Consider the following 19,689-nt stretch of genomic DNA (forward strand, 5'->3'; position numbering starts at 1 on the left):
AAAGATGGCGGATAAAAAAACAAAGGAAGAAAACGTCTGTGGAACAAAAGAAGGCTTACACCGTGTCTACCGTGTTGAAAATCATCTGAGATTTGTGTCAATATGTCATAAATAGAAGGGGGCAGCAGTTTACTGTCGGGGATTTGTCGTGTCGCGGTGCACATCCAGTGTAGACAGCATCACTGATTATAATGAGTTTTGCTTTGTTTCACAGAACTAATCGTAGCCGTATGTATGTGTGGGACCTGGCGTGTTTGTTTTGGTGATTTCCAATGTCAACATTGGCTGCCAGAAATCACTTACCCTACCTTTAAACTATAATACAATTTAATTTAATAGCAGTTAACATGCACATGAAAACACACATCTGAAAACACTAAATTCAGTTTGCACTTAATTCATTTTACAAGGGTAAAAGCCCGTTCACACTGAGAATGATAACTATAAAGATAACTCTAATGATATTTATATTAGTGTCCACATCAATGCACAATATTGTTCTGTTTATCAAATATAACTTCAGCCATTCTACTAACTCTAAGTAACTTTGCAACTATATGTCAACTAGCAGTCATTACTAGACTGCCTGCTTTATATCTGCTAACACTTTATTTTGATTTTACTGACTGTAAGTAACTTTGCAACTTATTTAACTAACCCTGACCCTAACCTAACAGTCTACTAATAATACTCTAATGTAATGGATCCAGCTATAGTGTCCGTGTTTTCCACATCACATAAATCATAACGCCGTACAGTACAACGTCTAAAGTGGACAATCAAAATAAAGTGAAACCTGTTGTTCTTTCACATTTAGAACAACATTTAAAACTACATCTTTATCATTATAGTTATTATCCTTGTTGTGAGAAGCCTTAATACAGAATGTATTACTACTGTATATCGATCTGGCTCACTTTACAAACCCCTCTATTCCATACTGTGACGTCTAAACTACAATATTCAACCCAGACGGAGACATTTTCAGCATTTTCTGAATTCTACAAAATGGATTTAAACTTCAATAACAAACAGACACGCAGGGCTGTGATTCTGTGGAAATCTGCACGAGTTCTGCGGGCACAGATTCCTAACCTGTCTAATCATGGCCGAGGCAGAGTTTGTGTGTGTGATTTTCTGGGTATGTTTCAATAAAATGCTTGGAGAAACATAATTCAGGCATAAATGCTGGTGGTGTGACTGAGGGACCCGCTGATGCATCACCTCTTCATCCAAATTACTCAACCAATCAAACGGACAAATACCAGCATGATTATTCCAAGGAATTTCCTCAGAAAAATGATGTTTTATTCTGACAACGAATCTCACAGCGAGCGCAACACAACCCGCACGGCTCCATACCTGAATATGTCGCACGGTGAATATGACGGGGTCGGACAGGTAGACTTTGTTACTGTCTTTGTTGATGGCCGCTGTTATAATGGGAGAGTTGACGATGACAGAGTAGTTTGTGTTTAACGTCTCGCTGCTGAACTTCATGCTGGCGTTTTCAGTAGACAGATACGAACCCAGATGCTTGTACAGGACGAACGCCATCCGGATCTCCCCTGAAAGACAGAGCGGCTGTTAGTTTCATTATGAATTTATTCAGCATTATTATGACAAAGTTCAGTTGTTTTGGTTAGTTCAGAAGAATTTGGCTACTCAACAGAAGCCTCACATTTGAGAGAATCAAATAAGTTGGCCAATCATTAACAGAGTCTCGGGGGGGAAATGCCACCAAATCTGAGAAATATGCAGATTGGCTGAATATGGCCCTGTATGAGTTTGTTTTGAATATTTAAAACATATGCACACAATTATACAAGAGCACACCTTTTCCCAAATAACAGCATAACTGCAAATGTGATATTGATTTTATACTATGGATTAATAACAAGACATTAATATTAAGTATCTTAGCATTTTAGACACAAATACTGTTTTTGTTCTATTTCACAAGCAAAAATATCTCCAAACAAAGCCACAGCATAACCGTTGCACATTGTGTTTTATTACTGAATTAATATGTTTTTGAACGAATCGGGTGAGTCAATGATTCAATGGCTCACTTATTATAACAGTCACTTGTTTCATATTTAAAAGTAAATTTCGTATTTATATACTGAAAATGTTATATTAAAACATGCCTCTTATAACATTATTCATGTAATTGTAGTGTAAATGCATTCATGGCATCTCTGAGCTGCATCAAACAGTTGGGAGTGTTTAGATTTTTTTTTTAATGTTTTTGAAAGAAGTTACTTCTGCTCACCAAGGCTGCATTTATTTGATCAAAAATTGATCAAAAATTTGATGAAATATTGTAAAATATTATTACTATTTCAAATAGCTGTTTTCTATGTGAATATATAGTAAAATGTTATTTATTTATGTGAGTCAAAGCTGAATTTTCAGCATCATTACTCCAGTCTTCAGTGTCACATGATCATTCAGAAATCATTCTAATATGCTGCTTTGCTGCTCAATAAATATTTCTGATTATTATCAATGTTGCAAAGAGTTGTGCCGCCCAATATTTTTGTGGAAACCGTGATACATTTTATTTTTCAGGATCCTTTAATGAATATAAAGTTTAAAAGAACAGCATTTATTTGAAATAGAAAGGATTTAATGCATCCTTGCTGAATGAAAGTATTATTTAAAAAAAATAAAATAAATAAATAAATGAATAAAATTAAAAATAACCCAAGTTTGTATTAAAAATTAGACCTTATATGCAGTTTCTGTGCCACTTCTGAAGTGCAAAGATGGATTTTATTGACCACGATTTAATTTGATTGGTAAGCACCTTTAGGGTTTCAATCGTCTTATTTTATTAGATGATGCATACTGTACATACAAGGTTAGAAAAACTTTACCCTTATAAAAGCCCTTATAAAAATCCTCCTGGAAATGACTTTAAGTGGGAAAATATTGGCTCTTAATGGAAAAGGTAATTTCTTTGACCGTGCGAGCGATCAGAGGGGAGCTCGTTTGGGAGATCAGCCACCTGCTTAAGCCTTTACAAAGCCAAAGCGACAGCATAACAAAGCAAAACTTGTTAAATCTGCCATTGAACATGGCCTGGTGGGGCATACCGTGGTTCAGCAGCACGTTTCTTTAGAGTTCACTAAAAACTCTTCATTACCACATCATAGAGAGCGAGCAGACACCATCTCCAGCTGATCGAAGCCCTGTTTCAGGCGTTATTAGAGGAAAAGAGCAATGAAGTGAAATAATTTGAGCTTTGATTAGATGGGATTCGGTAGATCACGTAATGAATACATAACACCCATAATGCTTTGTTCCTCTCGGCAGCATTTACTGAGAGCCACAAAGGCTTCGAGTGAGTGAGAAAAAGGGAGGAAAAAAATGTAACCGCAGAGTCGATTTGATTCAGCTTTATTGAAATGTCATTAGTGCTTTACTGCCTCCTTTGACAGAGCTGCAGTTCTGCTCGTTATTTTTGCGTCCCACTTGCTTTTTTCATGAAAATAAATGAAAAATCACCCCACCACCGCCTCCCTGTCACCTCTGGATCACTGACTCACAAGAACACGAAATATATTTAAAAATTTTTTTTCTTATTTTTAGTAAAAGTAAAAATTTTGTTGTGCATTTAAAATAATAATAATAATAATATATATATATATATATATATATATATATATATATATATATACACAGTATGTGTGTCTTTATAGTTTTCATTAATTTTAGTTGTAGTTCTTTTAGTACTTCAACTGAAACTAAAGGAAAAGGATAAATGTTGCCTTGGCAACTACTTGAAATAAGTTCAAGTTTTTTTTTTTTGTTGTTTATTTGTTTTTTAGTTCAGTTTAGGTATATTTTACAGTTTAAATTTTTAGTTTTACTTTATTTAATTATGCTGATTTTACAAGTTAAGCTAAACAAAAAAAAAAAAAAAAAAGAAATGTTGCTTTGGCAAGTAGTTATGATTAAATATTAAAATACTTAAAATTAAATGCAACCATACTAATTATTATTATTTCATTTTATTTCAGGTTTTAAGCATAAACTTTTTTAATGTTTTATTTTATTTTATTTCATTTAATGTTTAGTTAATTTTTAACGGTTTTAGTTGTAGTCATTTTGGCATTTGTTTTTTTAGCAAAATTTTATTTGATCAAACTTTAAATTAAAAGACTATATTATTAATATTATTAATATTATTTCATTTAATGTCTATTTTGTATGGTTTTAATTTGTTTTTACTTTATTTAGTTGTAGTTATTTTAGTGCTTAAAAATGAAAATTATAAATACTGCATTTGCAACTAGTTAAATAATTTAAAATAGATAAATAGAAAAATGTTATGTATATATATGAAGAGTTCATTTGCAAAAACCGATAACTCCATTTTTATTTTATTTTTTATTGCACATTCTAAGTAATATCAATCAAACTGCAGTTGGGTTGTTTTGATTAAGCAATAATAACTTAAATACAATTAATTTACAAAATTAAAGTATGTTTTTTTACACATTAAATGTTTGTTTTATAGCAAAAACAGATAACTCATTTAATGTTTTAGAGTTAAAAAAAACACTAGTTTAATCTTTGTAATCTCCTCAGATGACAATGTAGATGCCTGAGAAACGTTGTTGCTGTTGTGATCATAGACTTTATGGATACGCAATACACGGAGCTTTTCCAGCACCATTGTAACGCGCAGCTTTTGCAAGGTTCCATGAAAATGTTTCAGCTTTTATTTTCCTTTTTCGCCCTGAAGAAGATATCACAGGTTCATCAAGTTCGTCGAAATTATCCATCCTCAATCACTTTTAGTCAGCTTTGATGAAACTCCTCTCAGCTATCGTGTCTTTTCAAAGTGAAAGTAGCCTTGTCACCTGACCTGAATACAGCACTCTGATTCGCTAAAATGGACTTATAGGCTTCTGTTCAAAAACATCAAGGGCGCTTGTCAGCTTCTGCAGTAAAACGTGAACTCGCGATGCCTTCAAAGTGGACAATACCGGCTTTTTTGACAAAATGTGTTTAGGGTTCAGATCGCGCTATATGTGGAAAATAATGCACGGCATTGTTTTTTAAAGGGGTGGTTTACTGCGATTTCACTTTTTTCATTTTAAATAGTGTGTAATGTTGCTGTTGGTGCATGAACAGTATCTGCAAAGTTGAGGCACTGAAAGTTCAACGTAAGCGGAGATATCATCTTTTAAAAATCAGGAAGTTTAATGCCTACAAAAATGACTCCTATGGGACTACAACGAGATACTTCCCGGGTTGCATACGTAAAAAACCCATCAAACCCCTCCCTCCGGAACATGCAAAAGAGGGGGCAAGGCCATGTTCTGCGGCTTTGTCGAAGAGGAAGAGTTATAGTGGAGAGTTGTAGTCATGCCATTGAAACGGTGTTATTTTCACCCAGCTGTCAGGTCTTCTGTGTTCGGGCTTCCTACGGATGCTGTAGTTCGTCAGCAATGGTTAAAATTTATGTTTGATCATGTTCCTGACAATTACAATCCTAATTTAGCTCTCTGTGCTGCGCATTTTACGGAAGACAGCTTCCAGAATGCCGGATTCACACAGAAACTATTACTAAAACATGGAGCAGTTCCAACTTTAAAACCAGAGGCAGCAGTTGTTGGGCCACAACCTGTGAGTAAGATTTCATCATTTTAAATGTATTTGCATGTATAATTTCAGACGTAATGTTTTAGTTTTATCAAGGACGTAAACAATGCCAACACTGGCTTTAGTAGCCAGTTAGTTAAATGCTATTTCGTGTGTATAAGACAAACGTGTACAAACTTCAAAAATTGATATGTAATCACAACAGCAAACTTCCATTCAGAAACGTTTGTAAGATCAGTGCTTGCGGAAGTTCTGCTTGACTCTCTTCATTGCCGCTTTCTGGGTCTGATTCTGGCTCAAACTGATACGGCAATATTGACACCATTATTTACATTTGACCGGAGCACATGCAGCTGTCGCCCGTGAAGGTGATGGGCGTGACGTTTCCGGACAACGTGCAGTACGCGGTTTAGCCAATCACAACACACCGGCCCAACTAACCAATCTGAGCCCATTGCCTGTTTCTGAGGGAGTGGTTTCATAGAATCAGGAAGTCAACCGGTCCTTCAAATGACAGAGGAGAAAGCGGCTTACAATAAAGGTGAAATATATGAAAAATAAGGCATTTTTTAATAAACGAAACATGAAGGCATGTTATATTGCACCCCATAAACACAATCAAGCTAAGAAAAAAAGCAGTAAACCACCCCTTTAAAGTGCCGTTTATCGGTTTTTGCAAATAAACTCTTCATATATATATTTATGTCAACATATATATTTCTGAAGGATAATGCGACACTGTAGACTGGAGTGATGATGCTGAAAATTCAGCGCTGCATCACATAAATAAATTCTATTTTAAAGTATATTAAAATAGGAAACCAATATTAGAAATTGCAATAAGATTTCACAATATTACTGTTTTTTTTTCTGTATTTTTGATCGAATAAATACAGCCTTGATGAGCAGAAGAGGCTCCCTTAAAAAACATAAAAAATCTTACTGATATATATATATATGTAGTTTATATTTTATTTTATCTCAGTTAATTTTAGTTTCAGCTAGCGTCACATATGACCGTCTCATAACCCCGTGTCTGCCGCGGTGTCGTGTCTGTACCGTTTCTGCCGTGTTGTTTGAGGGTGTTGGCTGACAGGTGGATGGCGTTTCCCTGGCCTCCAGTCTGTGGAAACTTCAGATCGGGAAGATTTCCGTCTGTGCTCATCCTCGCCACCTCCAGCTCTAAACAAAGACAAAAACACACACGCAAACACAGTTAATCCACACAATGCATGACAAGTGAGGATTCTGGCAATAACACACCACTGAATTCAACTGAGGTATTTTGAGTTTAGAAGTATAATGAAAGTGAAAAAGGACTGAAACAAAAGCTGTTTTACATTGTTGTGCTTCATCCCACTTGTGCGCTATTCTGCAATCTTCTGATTTCATACAAGCATTTTGTGTGAGGAATTTAAATTGTAATTCACTGAAAAGCTTGATCTCTTGGTGTTCAATAAAACTGTAGCAATGTCCAATTCATAAACAAATAATTCCTTTGAACAGATTTTTTTTTTTTTTTAATTAACCATTGAATCTGAATGATTGAATCACTAATCGGACTAATACAGTTCTCAAGGTCTCAAGTACTCTTTTTGTATTTGTGGATTACAGAGCTAGATTCATTTGATAATTTGACTCGATCTGGATTGTTTAGTTCTTCAAACACATCTCAGTTGTTCTCATAGCAACAGGTCCGTAAGACCAAACTTACTTGGAAACAGGTTTATGTGACGTAAATAGGATTGAACTGCATACAATGGTGATACTTAAAGTATGTCACAACAAGAGCTTTGTCTTACAAGAGCACCCTGTTGCTTTCGGTTCACACTGACCAAATTTATACTTTTTCTCTTTCGGCCAATGCTCCTTCATGACAGTAGCTGAACCAAAAGAGAAACTTTGACAATGCACATTTTAAAACGCAACGATGCACGACATTGAAGTGTTTGCGTCACATACTTGCGTAGAGTCTGCAGTTCGAAAAAAAAAGTTCAAACGGAGAATGAAACTCCTGCTGTTTGCACAAATCAAAGCATCTCGTGTTGTCTGAGATTTCAACAGTGATTCAGCGCAGCTCTCTAATCAAAGTATGAATGCACTGACTCACTGCATCAGCGCCAGGCCTGTAGCCTGATTTTGGGCATTCATAAACATGCTTTCAGAGAAGCTGAAAAGAAGTCAGCCTCAAAATGCCTCAGCATTTACACAAACACTTATCAAACCAAAATTAGCATTAAAAATCCCGAAAGAGACTCTCATTCGGCGGTGGGGAGGCGCGGGCCTGCTTACCACCGCTGCAGGTATTCACCGCCGACAGGACAAAGGAGAGCGATAAAGAGCGGTGGGCAGAACCAGACGACTATAGTTTGCAGGAAATACTTTTTAATTCTTCCAGCGTCGCTGTGAAAAGCTTAAGACTGCAAACAGCAGGCCGAGACGCTGTTGTGCCTCGAGAGAAATCAAAAGCCGGTTTAAATAACACGTTAATCGCCCAAAATCTGCTCGCCAGATTATGAGCGTGAGGACAAACACGCTTTCCATCAAAAAGAGGGAAATCTAAATACAATGGCACACCATTTTTTTTAAAGCGCATTATATTCAACCGAAGGAGGAGGATAACAACCACTTCAGGGTAAGTTGGCAAAAGATGAGCATCCATTCTCACACACAAACAGGCTTTTATTTCCCCAAACGACTGTGTCATCAACACTATCATCAGATGGCAACGCCGCTAATCTTCTTTCGATTCTCCACATGGCGCGATATTGGCACTCTGTGTCGCCTTAAAGGGATAGTTCGCACAAAAATCATAATGCAAACTGACATGACTGACATTCTTCTCCGAAACACAAAAGGATATCATCTGAGGAACGTTCAGAGGGGTGTAGCTTAAAAAAAAAAAATGAATAAAACTAGCCTAAATGGTGGTCCAAGTCTTCTGGAGCCGTATGATGGCTTTGTGCAATCACGATACCAACATTTAAGTCATTAAAGTTTCTATTGTTTTATGTTTGTGTGCATTCACAACATACAACCCAGGATCACTGGAAAAATCGCCTGTGGCGATATTTTAAAAATATATATATTATGTTGCATCTTACAGTTTTAAAGTGAAATGTCCAGTAAGTTGTGCTAAAAGCACGTTCAGTTTTATCTGAAACAGATGAATGTGAATCTGGCAATGTTTTACATTGGTTGTTGTACGTATCACAGCTGTTTGGAAATGAAATGTCTGGTTGAGTGGCATTGTAAGGTCAATACTCTATCGTGTATGAAAATAACATACTAATCTACTCTAAACCTAACCAATAAGATTTAATAAAAGCAAAAATGTGATAAAAACACATTTTCTGAAGCAATCATGTCATTTTAGCTTGTTTTTGAGTCTTTGAGCTTTTTTATTGTGACTGGTTTTTCATAGAACTTGTATTTTAACGCGTTGCGTCTCAAATACCGTGCTGTACCGGGTGCGCTGTTTAGCAAGTTTATTACATCAAGAAAACCTGTATATATGGAGCTTGTTATGTGATGCAAATGTCAAAATGCTTAGTTTACAAATCATGCACTATGGTAAAAGTGTTTTGAGGTTAGTAACTACTTCAAAATAAGTTTTTATTAATCAATAATTTCTCTGTAATCATAATTTGTGTGCTAAGGAACACAAATTGTTGTTGTTTTACAGACACTAGTGTTCATTTCAACTGGAAACTGCAATGAATTGTATGTACACGCTTTATCATTTTAGCAAAAATATAGGTAGAGATATAGGTAGTTTTTTTCCAATGAGCCTTGATTGCAAACAGCACGTTAGATGCATTGTGCCAGGTTTAATGTCAAACGTCACTGGTTTTTGCATGTGTTGGATGAATAATTCTTACATTTCAGTATGTTTCTCACAAAAACATGTCTTGTAATACAGTGTAAAAGTCACATAGATGAGACGGGAGTACATATGAATGCTTTTTGAAGCTTGACCGTAAAAAATTTTTTTCAAAGTTTTGAAGAAAACAAAACAGACTATTGGAGTATTTTACAAGAAAATACTATTTTGTCTGCAAAATTTCACATTTATTCAATGCGTTACCTGCCATTTCTTTTAAATGAATTGTGAATTTCTGAGTGAGACATTTTATTTATGGAAACAGCATCTCCTTGTGTGTTCCACAGAAGAAATAACATAATATGTGTTTGAAATGACACGAGAGTGTGTAAACTTTTCAATTTCGGCTGATCTATTCCTTTAACTGAAGGCTGCTTTTCGTCTCACTGGTGCCAGTGACGGACTCAGCGGCCCCACGGGCCAAACAAACCATATAACGCTACAAACTAACCCCATCAAACAGGGCCTGAAGGTCTGCTAAAGGTGTCACAGCCCGTAGATTAATCGCCGCGCAGCACGGAGGATATAAAATAACCCTCGTAAAAAGTTTGTCGGGAGGGACTCCCCCCACACCCCCCGCAGAGCCGAGCTCCGGATCCCTTAATATCAGGATAAATCGCATGCCAGACACGATAAATTCTGTTTTATTAATTCCCAAAATGCGACCATCTCCGCAGAGAGACGGCAGACCTACATTCTGGAGTTTCCATGGCAGCCAGACCGCCTTAAATCCCCGTCTTTAGGAACGGGAGATGCATCCGCTTTCATCCCAGAGGAATACACACACACACACACACACACACACAAAACAGCCTGATCTCGGGAATGCTGACATTCACACTGTGATATTCACAAACAGATGCGAGCGGGATAGAAAAGCGTGGGCGTCCTCAAAACGTCTCGTCCGATTCCTCTGCGGGCTGAGAAACGCGTCGTAAACGACACTAAATTATCGCTCGGAGCATATGCTCACTCAGCCTTTCGTTTAAAAACGCTTAATTATGCCTTCCAGTGAATGAAATAACACGATTTGCACACATAAAGGAGTCAAATGCGTGTGCTAATGGTGGCGTGGCGCTGATATGAGGTTCTCTGTGATGAAAGCAGGTTTATCTGTGTGTATCTGGGTTCATGGACGCCGCTGATAGCCGGATGTGCTGATTTCTGCCAATACAATCAGAATAAAAAAATTATGCTTTCCATGGATAAGGCACACTTTGGTGTCACTTTACACTTTTTTTTTAATGCATTGGAGGTACAAATACCATGTCTTTTTTTTTTTTTTTTTTTTTGTAGCATACTGAATGTAACAATTTGGAAGATGAGAAACATTTCATATTCTTAATTTTTTACACAAACTGTAGTGATGACAGCATTCACAGCTCAACCATGAAAACCTGTTATCAGGGTTGACAGTAAGAAAATGATTGAGCTTTTTTTTTCTTCAGTAATTTATGAGAAATATAAATGCTAAAATGATTCAGCAATTTGTTTCTGTAATTTATAAGAAATATAAATGACAATGATCAAGATTTCTGTCATTTTTGAAACATATATATATATAATAAAATGATTAAGAAATATTTTTTCTGTAATTCATGAGAAATATAAATGGAAAAATAAGCAAGCATTTTTCTGTAATTTATGGGAAATATAAATTACAAAATGATCAATATTTTGTTCTGTAATTTTTTAAAAATAACTATACAATTAAATGTTCAAACTATTTATTTACTGTAATTTATGGCGAATACAAATGACGAAATGATCAAGCAATTTTTCTGTAATTTATGAAAAATATCTATTGTCTATTATCTATTATGACAGTTATCTATTATGACAAATTATCTAGCATGTTTTACTGTAATTTGTATGAAATATATATGACAAATTGATCAAGAAAAAATATATTTTCTGTAATTCATGCAAAATTTGAATGACAAAATATAAATTATTTTGTTTAAGTATATATGATGATCATCAATCATTTTTTACTATACTTCATGAAAAATATAAATGATAAAATGATTAAGCAAATATTTTTACTCTGTAGTTTATGAGAGTTTAATAACAAAATAATCAAGCAATTTGTTTTTATTTGATCTTTTTTTTTTTCTTTTTTTTTTTTGTAAATAGTGAGAAATATAAATGGATAAATTATCAAGCAAATATTTTAGGAGCACCTATAATCTTTGGTTGACAATTCATATTTTCTGAAGGTTAACCACCTCATTTTTGACCATTGTTAATGGAACATCCTCACTCTAACAGAAGAAGAGAAGATAAAGTCTTTCATCTGTACTGACTTTCATTCCTGTAGCTCAAACAGTCGAGCAGGACGCTAGCAATGGCAAGGTGATGTGTTGGACTGATGAAGAATGCTTGCATGCATGACTCACGGATGTTTTCTGTGTTTTCCTGCACGACGTCAGTCTTCAGCAGGTTGTCTGCGAGCACGAAGGCGCCCTGTTCGACGGTGTCCAGCAGCATGGTGGCGGCGCGCAGCTGATCTCCGCTCGACAGCTCCATCCACGCCGTCCGCGCCTGTGGCTGCAGCAAGTTATTCACCGTCTCCACCATCGCCTGCGCCCAAAACAGAGACACCAAACCTCTTAACATACATCCTCAAGAAACACTACTGACAAAACCACTCAGAACGACGTCTGGCAGTGCAGTGCTACAAACACAAAGGCATTTCTGATAGATGCATCATGATGCACAAATATATGCTTATGCATGCTTAGCAAATGAGACCCAATGACAGGAAGAGATGTGAACCTTCATTACCATGAAACCACGTCCAAAACACTGTCATAACATGCCAAATTGTACCAAACACACACAATGATCAAGCAAATATTTCTTCCCATAATGTATGAGAAATATAAATGAAATAATTAAACAAATTGTTTTATTTTGCTGTAATTTATGAGAAATATAAATGACAAAATGATCAAGCAAACAGGTTTTTCTGTAATGAGAAATATTAATGATAAAAATAAAAATCAGGCAAATATGCTTTTTTTGGAATTTCTGAAAAATATAAATGACAAAATGATCAGGTAATATATATATATTTTTTCCCTGTTATTTCTGAAAAATATAAATGTCAAAACAATGAGGCAAATATTTATTTTGTAATTTATGAGAATTAAAAATGACAACAATCAATCATTTTATTTCATTATATTATGAGAAATATAAATGAATAATGATCAATCAAATATTTGTTTTCTGTATTTTATGAGAAATATAAAAGACAAAATGATTAAGTAATATTCTCCCTTTTTTGAGAAATATAATTGATAATGATCAAACTTTTTATTTTTATAAGAAATATAAAATAACAAATAGTGACAATGATCAAGCAAATATTGTCTCCTGTGTTATGAGAAATTAACATAAAATGATCAAGAAAATATATTTTTCTGTAATTAATGAGAAACATAAATGACAAAATGATCAAGCAAATATTTGTATTGACCTCCTTGACAGCTAACCTTGATAGAGGTCGACAATTAACACTTTTCTGAAGGTTAAAATAAAATAAAATTGTAAAATTTTTTCATATCTGTCAAATTTGTGCATACACACACTTTTTGAAATAAGACTCAATGTTATGGAAAAGTTATGAAAATGCATTGGTCGAAAGATGTGAACCTTCATTACCATTAAACCACATCCAAAACATGACAGATGGTACCAAACACACACACACACACACACACACACACACAGAGTCATTTAACATGTGACTCTGGTTTCTGCGACGCCGGATATCAAGTTGTTGAGATCAGTGGGCGGCGTAAGAAGCGGACTCTCAGAAGCACAGATCTACAGCTGTGGCCGATCCTTCAGCTTTTAATAATGTTTAACCTCCATCATCAAAACGTCATCACTCCTCTCAACAGCAGCACCACCAATTAAACATTTAAAATGGTACGGGCCAAAAGCACCGCAGGAATGCTAATCAGCCCAAACCTAAACAAGTGCGGCCAACGATCTCATGAAGTTAGACTCAAACACCGAAGAGGAAGAGATGAAACAGCAGGAGGAGTCTGAAGACGAGAGTTCACAAATTACACGAGACGAGCGGTCAGTGCTGACCTGATCAATAGAGTATGAAAGAGAAAAGAGAAGATAAACGTAAAGGCGGAGGCTTCGTGTTGGACTGATTGTGCATTTGTGTGTTTATGTCAAAACAGCGCTGATGCTGAAAGAACAGCTCAACCAGACACAAAAAACTGCCATTTAATCTTCATTGTATGTCTCTTTCCTCACACAAAAGATGTTTTGTTAAATCTTCATGCTTAAATTTTAGGCATTATTCACTGTAAAATCTGCAGCTCTCAAATCTCAGTCATGGTTACGCAGTTTTAAATACACTTTGTTGCAACAGACGGCCAAAAATGTGAGAATCAATTCATGTTGTTGTTATACCAAAAGCCAGTACCAAAATCTACAAAATGAAAAAATTTCATGGTTCTCTGCTTTTGATATTACAGCAACTTGGATGGATGTATGGATGGATGGATGGATGGATGGAAGGATGGATGGATGGATGGATGGATGGATGGATGGAAGGATGGATGTATGGATGAATGGATGGATGGATGGTTGGAAGGATGGATGGATGAATGGAATGATGGCTTGATGGATGGATGTATGGATGGATGGATGGAAGGATGGATGTATGGATGAATGGATGGATGGATGGTTGGAAGGATGGATGGATGAATGGAATGATGGCTTGATGGATGGATGTATGGATGGATGGATGGATGGAAGGATGGATGGATGGATGGATGGATGGAAGGATGGATGAAATGATGGAATGATGGATAGATAGATAGATAGATAGATAGATAGATAGATAGATAGATAGATAGATAGATAGATAGATAGATAGATAGATAGATAGATAGATAGATAGATAGATAGAAAAAATAGAAATGCTGCCTTGGCAATTAACTGATTTTCTTTTCATATTTTATTTCATATATTTTAACAAAATGTGTTTTTGTTATTATATTATTCAAATTAAATTTGTTTAACTTATATTTAAGCTACATTTGTTCAACATTTTTGTTTAAATTCATGATATTTCTATATTTAACTTTTAAATATCGATAAAAAAAAAAAACAGGCCTTTTGGTTAATATTTTGTACATCCTAAATACACAAATTTAAATATTTTCTTCTCACTTTTAATGACAAAAGTTACAGCTTTATTGAATAACTGATGATTGCGCTGCTTGCTTGAAGTAATCCCGCAGACTGAAGTGTGTTTTGATGGTTTGGAGGAGTTTGATCCACACACACACACACACACACACACACACACACACACTTGTTATTAGTGCACTAATCTACTGTTGCTCTGCGGGTATGAGCTCTGAAATGTCTCTGTAATCCGTGGCAGCGCTGAACCGGCTCAGGCCGAGCTGAACCGGTCTGTCTCTCGGCTTACACAGGTTCGATCCTCCCGCGAGCAGCTTTAGCAGCACCTGACCTCAGATCCTCACAAAGCCCGGCGGGAACGCCAGCAGATTAAACACTGATCCCGGGTCAGGCTGCCTGAGCTCAAAGCCAGTTCACTCCAATTCATGAATCATCATCTATCACACAATGCATATTCATACAGAAAACATTTGGTGCTGATCGCAGGTTCGCAGTTAATTTAAACGTCTCGTTTTCGAGTGCTCTATGCAGATGAGATGAATGCATACGGATTGTGAGGAGATTTGTGATGCAGATGAGCCGTTTAAAGGATTCGGGAGGTAAACGTATTAGCAGAACATTAGAAACTAATGTAAAACTGAGAGCTTGATCCAAGACGACGCACGTTAGATGATTTAAATACAAATTCCTGCTTTATGAGCCATCATACAAAATAAAATGATTATTTAGCAGCATTTGATCTGAACAGAAATATACTTTTTATGACTGGCATACATACAAAACCAAAAATAAATAACTAAAACAGAACTGCAGAGAAAATCTCTCACCGAGAAATGTCTCAGTTCACTCCAAAGCCAAACATTTTGTTTACTGATATTAATCACTAATACTAATTACTATTAATACTAATAATCACAATGTATAAATATATAAAATTTGAACTATTATTATTATTAGTAGTAGTAGTAGTAATAATCATTTTTTTATTAATTAATTAATTAATTCATTTTATTTTTTGCACATTCTGCTCATTATTTTCTTTTCTTTCCATTATATTTTCATAGTACACTTACAAGAGTGTGTTTTTCACATACTGTAGCAGTGGAAAAGTGCGCAAGTGTCGCGGAAATAATATGACAACAAGACATCTTAACAGCCCTAAAAATAGGCTGTATATACACGCTCTCATCTTGTTCTTTCTGTCATTTCCAGAAAGTTCTCCTGACAGCTTCAGCCTCGCATGTTCAGCAGCACACATGTTCAGTGAGGTCAGACATACAGGACTCATCCACACAAGCATCATCCTCATCCTCATCTCACACAGCAGCAGAGAAGAAGAAACCAGAAAGTCCAACAACTCCTGAAATATATCTGTTTCACATTCTGCTCTCGCTCGTCTAGATGGTCCTTCTCATACATACCAATGACTTCCAGACTGCATTACAACTCGTGTGTGTGTGTCGTTGATCAATCCGATAGTTATTAAAGGCAGAAAACTCATATTGTGTTTTTTAATACAAGTTCTAATTTTAAAACACATATTGCGTGCGGCTTTCATGCTGTGCATATAGACACCGGCTCGACTCATATTGCACTTTTCCAAAGGCCTACCGAGGAAAAATAAGAAGTAAATGTGGGTGTGTGTGTGTGTGTATCCAGTGAGATTGACAGTAGTAGGAAATTCATATTGTGCTTTTTATACATGCTCTCTGTTTTATCCGGCTTTAATGTTGTGCATTTAGATCCCAGACCGACCTCCTTTAGTCTGTGTCTGTCTGTCTGTCTGTGTGTGTGTGTGTGTTTGACTGATCCTGGCAGACAGACAGCACTGATAAAGCAGCGGATGGTCTGTGTGTCCGTCTATCGTTCAGCATCATCACACTGGGCACAAGGAAGGTCACGTTCATCTTTAAAACATCACATCCTGTTAAACACTGATTCTCCATTAAAGTCCATTCAATAACAACTCGTCAGACAGAAATGAGCGTGTGCCAAACCCCAGCAGCCCGGTTAACCTCCAGTCTCCGATAGGAAAACAATGTAAATCAAGCAGCGTGTTGAGGATAAATGAGCTGATTTCAAACCAATCAGACTGACTAGTCTAAACTTAACATCCTAGCAACTGCATAGCAACAGCCTGCACTAAAAAAAGAAAGAAAGAAAGAAAGAAAGAAAAGAATAAAAGAAAAAAATCAAGAAAAAATGAAAACAAGAAATGGCTTCATCCAAACGTAGAAACAAAATCAAACTGTTTAAAATCTACTCAGCTAGTAAAATAAATTAAGAAAACATGCTCCAAAAACACACAATTGCGGCTTAAAAGTGTTGCCTTAAAGAAAAAAAAAGAAAAATTAATTTGCTGAACATTTACTCATTCTCAGGCCATCCAAGATATAGATGAGTTTGTTTCTTCGTCAGATTTGGAGAAATGTAGCATTGCATCAGTGTCTCAGCAATGTATCCTCTGCAGTGAATGGGTGCCGTCAGAATGAGTCCAAACAGCTGATAAAAACATCACAATAATCCACAAGTAATCCACACCACTGCAGTCCATCAGTTAACATCTTGAGAAGTGAAAAGCTGCATGATTAGAAACAAATCTATCATTAAGATGTTTTTTTTGTTTTTTTTTAACTTTAAACAGTTGCTTCTGGCTAAAATATGAGTCCATAATTCATAATAATGCTTCCTCTAGTGAAAAAGGTCATCTCCTGTTGACCTCAATCCAGTCACATATTTGTTTAGAGCTGTTTTGGCTTGTAAACAGTGCTTAATCTGTGCAGATTTCTCTCCTGATTTAGACCAGAACACTTTGTAAGTGGATGAAGCGGATTATGGACTCATATTTTAGCTGTTTCTTTTTGGCTTCTCAAGACACGAATTGATGGACTGGAGTGGTCTGGATTACTTTTATCAGTTTTTATCAGCTGTTTGGACTCTCATTCTGACGGCACCCATCCACTGCAGAGGATCCATGCAATGCTGCATTTCTCCAAATCCGATGAAGAAACAAATCTACACAGTAGGTCAGTACATTTTCTTTTTTTTTTTTTTCCAAACTAAAAGAAACTGATTTGATATTTCAAAGTCAGAACAGAAAAAACAAAAGGGGGATTTTTTTTGTATTTGTTTGTTTGTATGGTTGATGAATTATAAACCATTTACATTATTTATTTGCCTATTTGCTTAGTATTACCACTTGAACGATGTAACATACAGTACAAGCTCTTACTCTCACGGTAGGACGGTGTTTAGGCAACTATAAACACACAAAGCAGCTCTCACCATCATTAAATGATGAACACAAAAGTGTTGCGCTCGAAGGTTTTAAACACATCCAAAACTGTAAACTCAAGTCATTTGGTTTGGTTTGGTTTATTTATACAGCACTACTAAAAGAACCACGAGGGTTACCCACAGTGCTTTACATAAAAGCAAATACCATAACACAACATATAGACCAATTTATCAATCACATATAACCTACTATATAATTTAACTCGCATAAGCTGCCACCTCAAAATGAGCTTTCAACAGTTTCTTAAACATTGACAGAGATTTAGCAGACCTGATATGTAGCGGTAATTCATTCCACAATCTCCACAATTTGCATTTGTATGGTCACTAATGTATCTATTAATGTAGCCGTGTATAAAGGATCTAAAAACCGTATTTTGGAAATTAATTTTACATCTCATCAGCCTCTCTTCACAATACAACCGTGGTTTTAAATTGCTATTCATGAAGATACAATCATTTTTAATAAATGTCAGTCAATCAAGCATTTTTTTATAACAGAACTTAAATAACTAGAACTAAAACATTGTTGCAGCCGTGTATATTGGGTTTGCTGGCGATGTTTATTGGTCTATGAGAGTTTCTGTGAACAAAAGACTAACAATAATGAGCTCTAAGTTTGAGAACACACTAAAAGTTATTCAAAAGTAAAATGTTTTAGTCTATTTAACAACATTAACTTACAATAATCATCAAAGACTTCTCTTTATGCCCATGCATTCCCTCAGGTAGACTCACTAATATCTAATGGTAAGTTGTTGGGCTCATGAATATTAATCATGTTGCCATATTCGCGCATAGTGATTTGCTGAAATTGAAATGCAGACACTGAAAGGTGAGCGCTAGCCAATGGGATTACAGCTTGCGCATTAGTCCCGCCCACTATTAAAGTAACATCCAGGCAAATGCTTCTGTTTGGCCTTAAAGCCTTCGTTTAACTTCACATGTGCAACATTTTCTCTCTCAATTCTGACTTTTTATTTTTATTTTTTTTCCCTCACAGAATTGCAATTACGAGTTATTAATTGCAAAGACATAAACTCGGAGTTCTGAGGATTGGAAAAAACAAAACAAAAATAAGTCTTTTCCCATTTTTTATACCGTGGAGGGAGCTTCCATAGTCAGAAAAGTTCACAAATTTCTAAAACTGACTAATGATAAACAGCACTTTTTTGAGCACAAATGCTAATAGTGTAGAATCTAATTGTGCATTAAATTTCAGAAACCAAATGACTTCAATGTATTTATAGCTTAGCATCCTATATGTTGCGTGCATTTAAAGGAGATGATCTTTTGGGTGCATATGTGAACTGAGCCTCATATCTGAATCGATGCATTTATTGAAGGTTTTGATGCTGCTTTATTTCAACGCTGATGTGAGCATTAATCATGTTGTCAGCTGTTTATTCGTGAGACAGTTGTAAAAAGACTCATTCTGTTGCGATAGGCTGGTCAGGCTTCAGTCCATCGGGTCTAGTTTCGCTTACATGAGCTTCACATGTTCACATGAAGGTCAAGTCGCTCTCTGATCTCACCGCGCTGACGGTTACACGTCTGAAATATAAGAGCTGTGAAATGATGATGTTTCTTCAGTACAGTCCAACACTGACATTCACTTTTCCCACAAGGTGCAGTAAGGAATGACTTTATTAATGCCAGCAGTGCCTGCACTGGGTTTCTTTATATAGCACACACACCGAACACAATGG

At 35.9% G+C, this 19,689-nt stretch overlaps 1 protein-coding gene across 1 annotated transcript in view; it reads right to left on the minus strand.

Annotated features, from left to right (window-relative positions):
* LOC131544472 (adhesion G protein-coupled receptor L3-like) overlaps window positions 1-19,689 on the minus strand; it is a 309,135-nt gene that overhangs the window by 53,267 nt on the left and 236,179 nt on the right. The window contains 3 exon segments of the mRNA XM_058782694.1: window positions 1,363-1,568; window positions 6,679-6,801; window positions 11,902-12,085. Of these exon segments, the coding sequence (XP_058638677.1) occupies window positions 1,363-1,568; window positions 6,679-6,801; window positions 11,902-12,085 (513 nt within the window).

Source organism: Onychostoma macrolepis, chromosome 07 (assembly GCF_012432095.1).
Source record: "Onychostoma macrolepis isolate SWU-2019 chromosome 07, ASM1243209v1, whole genome shotgun sequence".
In the NCBI taxonomy this organism is placed as follows: Eukaryota; Metazoa; Chordata; class Actinopteri; order Cypriniformes; family Cyprinidae; genus Onychostoma; species Onychostoma macrolepis.